Source organism: Poecilia latipinna, unplaced genomic scaffold, assembly GCF_001443285.1.
Source record: "Poecilia latipinna isolate Pla-1442-1.1 unplaced genomic scaffold, P_latipinna-1.0 Scaffold3419, whole genome shotgun sequence".
NCBI classification, from domain to species: Eukaryota; Metazoa; Chordata; class Actinopteri; order Cyprinodontiformes; family Poeciliidae; genus Poecilia; species Poecilia latipinna.
Window position 1 is genome coordinate 28,234 of NW_015116035.1, and position 10,276 is coordinate 38,509.

General features: G+C 38.0%; 1 protein-coding gene across 1 annotated transcript; it reads left to right on the forward strand.

Annotated features, from left to right (window-relative positions):
• The first annotated feature begins 394 nt into the window (after positions 1–394).
• On the forward strand, positions 395–4,238 carry tshz2 (teashirt zinc finger homeobox 2). The gene has a single exon (XM_015023812.1). The coding sequence runs from the start codon at positions 426–428 to the stop codon at positions 3,498–3,500; it is 3,075 nt and encodes a 1,024-aa protein (XP_014879298.1). The 5' UTR covers positions 395–425; the 3' UTR covers positions 3,501–4,238.
• The last annotated feature ends 6,038 nt before the right edge of the window (positions 4,239–10,276 follow it).

Here is a 10,276-nt window from a genome sequence, read left to right on the forward strand (position 1 = left end):
CTATAAGTAGTAATTAAATAAAACAGAATAAATAAAACTTTAGTCTTTTTATCAACAAATCAAAGTGTTTGGGAACTGCTAGATAGTAATCCATGACTTTCATTGAATGAGGACCTGTTTTTATCTATGCTCCTTTAAGAAAATAATGGTAACGTCAGTAAAATGAAACTGACAAAGAAAAGGATGAACATGTGGAAAGCGCCACTTTTTTGTATAGTAGAGACTACTGATGCTGTGGGCCTGTTTTCTTCCAATTGCCCTTCTGAACCTAATTGCAATGCGTGGCATCATGGAGTCACAACCATGTCTTTCAGCAGTATAATGATCAAATGTAAAACCAAGGACTCAAAGCTAAATAGGGCGCTGTTGCACACACTAAAAATCTAAGCATAAATTAGATGTTGTGAGGTAAACATTGTATTTTAATGCACATTTTCTTTGTCATTTTCTTTTTTTCAGTGTACGAACCAGATGAAGATGCTCCTCTCCAGGAGTCCATTCCAGAAGAGGATGGTGAGATTGAAGCTCAAACCGAAGAAGAATGCTCAGAGAAGACCAGCCCCAAGGCATGCGAGGACAGAGAGTTGGACAACAAGAGTACCAACACCTTCAGCAACCAGAACTCCCCCATTAGCGTGCTTTCCAATCAGGAGTTGGAGCTGGAGTCTCGTCTCAGCGACAGCAGCGACAGACTCTCAGACTTTAAAACGTCTTCGCCACCAGAGAGCCAGAGGGATGAAGAAAGTCGTGGTTCGAAACACAAAGAGGAGTCAGGCAGCAGTTTGGAGAAAATGAGAGCAGCCTATGCAAACTTTCTATCAGATTCCTACTGGACGGGAATCGGTGTAGACTTAAAAGTGGGCAAAAATACCAGCAAAGCCAACTGCGACAGCACCAATGGGAGTAGCAAGAGTGAGTTTGACTGGCACCAGGACGCGCTCTCCAAGACCTTGCAGCAGACGCTTTCACCGAAACCCGCATCCAAGCCCAACCTGTTCAGTTCCGTTCACCTTTATAGGCAAACCACCAAACCTTGTGGCTCAGTGTTCACAGGAGCCAGCCGCTTCCGCTGTAAGGACTGCAGCGCTGCATATGACACACTGGTGGAGCTCACTGTCCACATGAACAAGACCGGACACTACCAAGATAATAACCACAGCAAGCAGAGCAACTCCTCAGCCTCATCCTCTAAATCTAGAAAGCGAAATTTGCAAGACATGGAAGGGAAGGAGGATGCACAGAAAGTTTTAAAATGCATGTTTTGCGGCCATTCTTTTGACTCGCTGCAGGATCTAAGTGTGCATATGATTAAAACTAAGCATTACCAAAAAGTGCCTTTAAAAGAGCCAATTCCAGTGATTACACCCAAACTGCTGCCGCCAGCGAAGAAACGGGTGTTTGAAGCCACAAGGCCCTGCTCTCCAGACTCCACCACTGGTGCATCTGGCTACTCTGAGGCACAGCGGACCGCCACCCTTTCAAACGCCAACAACAATCGCTATGGATATCAGAATGGAGCCAGCTACACATGGCAGTTTGAGACATGTAAGTCTCAAATTCTCAAATGTATGGAGTGTGGGAGCTCTCATGACACACTTCAGCAACTCACCACGCACATGATGGTCACTGGGCACTTCATCAAAGTCACAAACTCTGCATCTAAAAAGGGCAAACAGCTAGCACTTGACCCACTGGCTGTGGAGAAGATCCAGGGCATAGCTGAGCCTGCAGCCAGCGACACTGAAGGAGAAAAGGTGTCGCCGAAAAACCTCTCCCCTAGAAGCAGTGAGAAGGATAGCCAGGGGGAAGGAACGTCAGACAAAATGGAAGAAACTGAAACAAAAGATGACAAGCAGGAGAATGAGGATCAAAAAGAGAGCAATGGAGTCTTTAAGTACCCCTATCTTCGTGAGGAAGACCTTGAACAAGAGTCAGGTGGAGGAGGGGACATCCTAAAATCTTTAGCCAATACAGTGGCCTCCGCTATCAATAAAGCTCAGACAGGGACACCAAGCTGGAGTGCCTACCCGAGCATCCATGCTGCCTATCAGCTCTCTGGCATCATCAAAAACACCCCTCTCTCTGCGTCTCCCCCTGCACAGCTAAAGCAGACATTTAACCACAAGCTGAGGCCGATTGCCCCAAAGGGGAAACTGTACCACAGCGCTTTGGGAGTTGAGCTTCCCCAGGGACTGCATCAAAACGTGGACATCAAAAAAGAAAAGGTTGGCATTAGCGATGGTAAAGAAAGTCAGAATATTAAGTTTGATCTGCTGGAGAATGATGACAGCGATTGTCAGGATGACTCCTCTTCCTCTTCAAAGCTCGATGCAGACTGCATGAATGAAGGAAGTGAAGCGATCAAAGGGAAGTTGAGCCCAGATTTCTCTGACAGAGGCAAGACGCCGAGCCCCGCTGCCAGCAACGGACGCAGCACTACATCAGAGCCTCTCAGTGACACTCCAGATATGCTTGGCATAAACCCTCTTAGTGCTTTACAGTCAGTTCTGAACAATCATCTGGGCAAAGCAAATAAACCCAATAACTCAAGAGCAGATAAACTATCGGCACACGCCCAGTCAATTTTTGCTGAGTTTAACCGAGGCAACGAGAAGCCGCCTTTAATGCTCGGAAGTCCTATAAGAAACAGACCTGATAAGACTTTCCTCATGGCTAATGATGACCAACCAATAGATCTGACAAAATCTAAGCACAGCAAGGCGAGCACCTTGCTGCTGGGGCCTTCTACACCAATGCCACAGAAATATGCTCTGTCTGACATTGCTGACATGGTTAAGGTTCTTCCAAAAGCCACAACGCCAAAACCATCCTTACCATCAAGGATTCCGACCATGAAGTTGGAGTCGGACGTCAGACGCTTTGAGGACGTGTCTGCTGAGGTGTACTCCGTCCACAAACGCAAGGGCAGGCAGTCGAACTGGAATCCTCGCCATCTTCTCATCCTGCAAGCTCAGTTTGCCTCCAGCCTCTTCCAAACGTCTGAGGGGAAGTACTTGCTCTCAGATCTTGGCCCTCAGGAACGGATGCACATCTCCAAGTTCACTGGGTTGTCGATGACCACCATCAGCCACTGGCTGGCGAATGTAAAGTACCAGCTGAGGAAAACAGGAGGAACCAAGTTCCTGAAGAATATGGACACTGGCCATCCGGTCTTCTACTGCAATGACTGTGCTTCCCAGTTTAGGTCGCCAACCACGTTCATTTCCCATCTAGAATCCCATCTGGGTTTCCAAATCAAAGACATGTGCAAAATGCCGGTAGAGCACCAGACAAAGGTGGAGGAGCCAGAAATGCTGAAGGCCCTCAGCATCAGAGCCACCGACTCTCTGGTGTCAGAGGAAGACATTGACTCAAAGTTTAAATGTAAGCTCTGCTGTCGGACATTTGCGAGCAATCATGCGGTCAAGCTCCATTTGAGTAAAACTCACAGCAAGTCCCCTGATAACCATTCACAATATGTGGAAATGGACAAGGAGTAATGTTTTATATGGATATTCTAACTTTTATCCTTTTTTTTCCTTTTTCATTTTATTACACGGGTCAGATATTTCAACCATTTTTCAATTAGCGTTGTATAGTGTGCATCAACATGACTTTCAGAAAAGAAAAAAAAACTCATGGAGTTCAGCAGAGACACACTGGTTAGACGTTGTGTGAGGAAACACTAAGAGATACTTTTGCACCCAGCTCAAATGCACCACCAGTAATGAAATGTATTACTGCTTGAAGAAACATAATTGCTGATGTTTGCATGCAATAGCCCTGGCTATGACTACTATTTATTTGTATATGTCAAGTTTCAATTGTATTTTAAAGTAAAAAAAATAATAATGATAATAATAATGAGCTAATTGAACTACTTGTACAACCTCTGTGATACAATACATCTGCACAGATGTGCAGCTTTTGAAGCAGGTAGCCTGAGAAATGATAACACACATGCAGAACTGTACAGTATATCGCTATGTAAAGATGTTTCGTGCTGCAATGATAAAAGACGATAAAAAGCACTTTAATAAATGTTTAATCACCAGTTTAGACACGGATTATGTACATTTCTCTAAAATGATTAGACTGTTTGGAAGCAAGGACATTTCACATGTAAATATATTTTAGGAAAACATAAAAAGTCAGTTTCATGCAACAATGAGAACAACATGACACCTGTGATTACCTGCACCTTTTTTTACTTATTCAAATAAAGAGTTAACATTTGATAATGGCTTGTATTTGTGTTTTGTGAATGGGATTTGTTTTGGGATTTTTTTTACTAATTGTTTCAGCTGACATGCAAGTTTCTGTATAGATTTGATCAGTAATAAAAACATACTGTAGGTGTACACAGTACAGAAAAATCTAAATTTATAGCATTGTCCTACTGGTTACTTTTAGAGAAACGAGGAAAAAAAACTAAACTTTTTTTCAAAAGTGAACAGAACAAACTTGCGTGTATCTGATTAAAAAGGAATGTCATTAAAACATAAACTTATTTCAGTTTATTAAGTGAAAGTCATATTTATCCTCCATGTTGATTCAGTCATCTTTTATTTTTATTAACATGTTTTGTTTTTTTTTATTATTATTCTAATTGAATCTCAGGGAATGTGTCAGTTTTATTTCCTATAAGAAAACAAACATCAGGGCTGCAGTAAAGTCATTTTAGATCTAAATCTTCAAGTGGTATAAATAATTTTGGCCTAAACGATGACACCTGGACTTATTCCTCACACACTGATATTGTACTAGACAGAGAGAGGAAACACCATCAAAGGCTAAAGAAACTGGTTGTTCACAAAGTGCTTTGTCCAAGAAAATGAATGGAAAGTTGAGTGGAAGGAAAAGGTGACAGCAAGGTGAACGATCAACAGGTATAACCGTTACCATATTTGAACAAAACAAGACTCATAAAATGTTTCTTGATTCCTGAGAAACTTCTCTCTTTTTTTTGGTGGTTGGGGAGTGGTATTAGCTGTATACTTTAATTATAAAAATTTAAAAAATGCGTACTTAATATTTCTCACTCTGTAATGGATATATATGAAAAATATGACTAACTTTTGAATTGATTCAATGAAATAAATCTTTTGATGATGGGACAATTTATTGAGATGTACCTGCATTTTCTTTTCCATCTAGTATTTTCAAAGGAAAATAAAAATAATCATTAAAGTGCAAATTTAACTTTGCCTCTAGCTGATCAACACTAGTTGGTAGTGAGGTTTGGATTCCTCATGGACACCTGACAAAAGGCGATGTTATAAAAAAATAATTTCTGTTGTGTACTAAATATTTTTGCGGGTATTGCAACAAATTTATTGTTTATGTATTTGTTTAGTTAATTTAAGGAAAAAAAAATAATGCCTAATGGTTATGATGACAGAAACCACTTAAAAAAACTAATATACAGCATCTCAAAATCCAGATGGATAAATGATTTAGTATCTGAAAAAGGAAGAAGCCTGAAACATTTGCTCATATTTGCAAACTTCTCTTAAGTTATCATCTCATGATGAAAAGAAAATATTTAAAATAAGCCAGTTTCAAACCAAAGGGAAACACAACAGTCTAAATAATGTGGCTACAAATAAGTCAGATTTTCAGATTCTGCCTCCATATTCTCATTAAATTATTTTCATATAAGGTTATTATATATTACAAACATAATTAAATACAAATTTTCTGCAGTTTGTAGTTTCAGTTCAGGAAGTATCTCCAACTTTTCTCAGATTTTTTTCTTAAAATCAAAGTGAATCTGTTTGTTGACGAGTTCTTCCGACCAGAAATGGTGGAAATGTTAAATATTGACAGATTTAATAAAGATCACCGGTCAGAACTTTTTTTCTCCAGTCGCTCACTGATTGCTCAGTCCATCACTAAGTAAAAGCATTAACCTGAAGCTCACAGTATCTGTCTCATCGAGCTTTTGTATCCACTGAGAACTTCCAACATATAAGACAAAGAGCACCATCCTCTACAGCACAGCACAATCCTCTTTTCACCTTATGACTTTTAGATACACTTGAAAGATATATCCTCCTGTCAGACTTTATTGCTTCCCCGTGAAAGCTGCCGCCGCGGCCGCTGCAAGATACTATCATAACAATTAAACATATTTCCTCCAGCTCTATTATTTCAAAGCTATTAAAAATAATTGCCTCCTAAATTCATAAACATTTTATGCAATTCATCTCTTTTCAAGCAATCAAGTCCTCAATTACCTCCACCCATCAAATCTCTGTTTTATAACAGGCAAGTGACATTTGATGGTAAATGGGGAAAAGCACATGGGCTCTGTGGTGATTTGAATGCTGTGACACCGACTTGCCCCCTATTGTTGGAAATGAGGAGGCAATCACGTTGTTCATCAGATGACTCCTAATGCAGTTAAAGTATTCAGCTATAATTTCTCCCTGCATTTATAATTACTGTCAAAGACCACACACCTCAGTGAGCAGATTAAAGCTATAAATTATTTAGTGCCTTTCTTTGCCGATGGATCTCTGATTTGTCTGTAGGGCCATTATGTTTTAGAGGAGGAACTTATTTTATATTGAAGCAGGCATTGTTCTTAAGCTGCAGCAGAGTGCTTGGTCGAGGAGCGGATCACAACTGTGGCTGTTACTGGTTATTCATTTATTTAGATTTAAAATCCCGCTTATGCACCAGATACTGAAAATGAGATGCACATTACCATGAATTTTTTGTTTGATTTTACTAAGAAATAAACAATCATGCATAGAGGATTCGACACGAAATGTTTTCAAATGAGAAATGTGCTGTTTGGACACAAAACAGTGTACAGGTGTAAAACAACAGCATTTATGTGAATTATTGAAGCAATTATTTCAAATATAGTAGTTTGATCTGCCCCTCAAGTGAACACATTCCCTTCTTCAGATTAAACATTGCATAAAATCAAGTAAAATAGGCTCATAATTCTCGGTGTGCTTTATATTAATTGATTTAGGATGTTCGGATATAAACGCTGTTAATTGCACCATTTATAAAGCATGTCATGGCTAATTACAAAGCACAGTCAGCCTCCTTTGGGCACACAAAGGCCCAAACACAAACTGATTGCCATCAATAACAGACATAAAGCAGTTCAGAGGAAACCAGGAAAATGGATCCTTTTTTTGCAGCCACGGCAGAGGATGGGACAAATGTATGGAAAACAAATACTGTCAAAAATAAAAAAGAAGGGAAAAACATAAAAGCTGTAATGAACAAATGCATTTGCCAATATGTTCCAGAAATGATGCAATGCATAACTAAACCACTGTGTTTGGTTCAATTTATATTTATATACAAATATATATTTATATACAAATATATATATATATATATATATATATATATATATATATATATATATATATATATATATATATATATATATATATATATGTTTATATATATGTTTATTTTTTTTGTAGTTTTATCAAAGATGAAGTGAAAATGGGAAAGTTTTTGGAAACGGTGTCAGACATGTGAGGATGGATGTTTTTTGGAGTGAACAAGAGTCAAGCAAAATTTGTTAGAAATGTTTGAAACTCTAAAATTAATTTAGGTTTACTTCATTGTTACCATGACTCTGAGTTTTCAGTAAATCTGAGCATTTCTTAGATAATTGTTTCTGGAGATACATGAGGCACAGAATCTAAGTCCAGTTTTTAATTTTCAATTTCCCTTATATGTTTATTCCGTTTACTTCTAAAGAACTGAAATTGACATCAACAATATTTTGTCTACTTTGTGTAGAAATTAAGCTTCCGTTAAAAGATAAAATCAGCTGTCTTTACAAAATGATTTTATTGAACTAAAACTACTTTCTCCCAAACAGCTCAATTTTACAGAGATACTTGTACAAATTAAGCCTCTCCTGTTTCATATTAGGACAGGTGACAGCTTTCTAACCTTATTTCCCCTCACCTTAAAGCATCAGAAATATTTTGTTTTTAAATGTATATTTAGGAAAAAGCTCTGATTTACTATAAAATGTTTTGTATCTAGTCAATTTAGAACCCTAGAAGCTAGAAGCTTTTCCATAATTACATTGCAACATTTACATTAGACAGAGAGATGACACACTATGTGTTTTTAAAAGGAGCTGGTGTTATTTTTAAAGATAGCATGATCATGGAGGTGACATTTTAAGCTGTCCTTGACATCTTATATTTGCAATTAAGGCTGTTAGCATTAGCAGCTGAATTCATCCCAGTTCCTGTATGTATCCCCCGGAGAATATAGATCCTTACCTTTACCCTCAGATTTCCAAAAAGCTGTCAACATTTCCAGATCCAGCGAGATCCACGTCTCAGAAGTGCATAAAAACAAAACCATTTTGCCTCAAAATGTCCAGCCATCTCCTGCTGAATGTTTACTACTTTTGTGGAAATCTGGGTGAATAGTAGATAAAAAAGTTTTTTTTTTCTAGAAGATTTTTGCAAAGTTCATTTTTAAACAACCACCTGACTCTAAAATGAGCTTATTTCCTAAAAAGCTTTCTTAGATTTAAAGAAAAAAGATCGGATTTGTTTTGTTTCTGACAAGCAGATTCCCAGTCAGGCCAAACCACCTGAAAATCAACCAGACATCAAAATTGTGGTACAGGTTTAAATTTTGAACTGTTTGTACTTCTATCAACTGGTATCTTAATATATTTATTTAACCCCTAATTCTCCACAACCTCAATTTCCTAACTCAGCTGTACTCTCCTACTACTCTCCAGTATCTGTTTCTTCCAATTATTGCTCCTAAGAACTTTCTGTTCTTTCTCTGTTTTTTTTTCTTCCATTGAAAGTTACCAGGTGTTTTTCTGCTTAACCATTAACATTTTCTTGCTAACCTGTACCTTTTTTTTCTTCTTCTTCTTTTTACATTCCGTTAAAATATATAAGTTTTGTTATTTATACTGAATTGGGAACAAATTTATTTTTTTCCAACATGCAGCTGCAAAATGATCGAGACACTGGCTAACTTGCTGTTTGAATAATTCCAAACAAGCCAACTCTTTGCTGAAGCCTACTGTTAACATCATCAAAAATAACTTTGTACCAATCAGTCAGTGACCAACACTAAGCACTCTGTTACAGTGTGTTAAATTAAAAACACAGCGGTGCAACAAGAAGTGTCATTTGGCTAAATCTGGTAGTTGACATTAGTTTGAGAGATCACATCACCATGATTAATAACTGGAAACCAGAAATACCAGTAAACCCACAAAACAGACTCCTGTGTGTTTATAATATAGAAGTTATGCCTTCAGTAATTAGAAAGAAAAGACAGAAATGCAAATTAAAAATCATATACATTAAAAACAATACATTGTTATAAACTTTTACGTTCTCTTTCTAAGCTCATTTATATGTCCCTGTTAGTTACATGGAACATTGTTATATTGCTATGTTGTCATATCTGACGAGAAGCATTTTTTTAAAGATGTATTTTTATGTTTTCTTCTAGTACTCCACAGAATATGGATTTTACTAAAAAGTACACAATAAAATAAAATTTAGATCAGAAACAGCTGGTCTATAGCAAATATAAAATTTTCTTCCAAATGTAGAGAAGCGCAAAATTGTTTATTTTCCCAATTTGTCCCATTGATTGTATCAAGGCCAAGACACATTCCTCACTTTCAAAACACAAGAGCTCTGACAATACAGACTGAATTTGTGATTATTTAAAAAAAAAAAGGATCGGTAAAATGATTCTGTATTCTGCACCATACCTTATGTTGATGATGTTGATGTCTTGTGGTGTACCTTTAAAACTTCTAAAATTTCCCATGGCCTAACTCAAAAACATAAAGCTGTTTCCAATAAGTAACTTTTCAAAGCCATTTTAGCTGCCTAGCTGAAAAATCAGATTATTCACGTGGCTTTTTCTCGCTCTGCAGCCCGAGTTAAACCCAGTCTCACGAAAACTGACGGCGGCTCGCATCTGCAAATCCTTTGTCAGTCTGTCATTAAAAATACTATCAAATAATGATAAAGTGTGCGCTCTGTGCTTGCACTAGCATGCATCCGGCTGACGCTGATGTGCTGTAATAGGGCAAATGTGCATCAGAATTTGTCTGCTTGGATACGCAGGAAACATTTACACTGAGCCTGACTTAGCTTTGCCCTGTGCCAGACAGGCATGGATTCACTGCATCATCTGGCATGTAAACCGGAGGTGGGGCGGGAGACGGGTTCAAAATGTTCATCACGCTGCAGCAGGGTAATGACTAGCTCATGTGTTTAATGAAGGG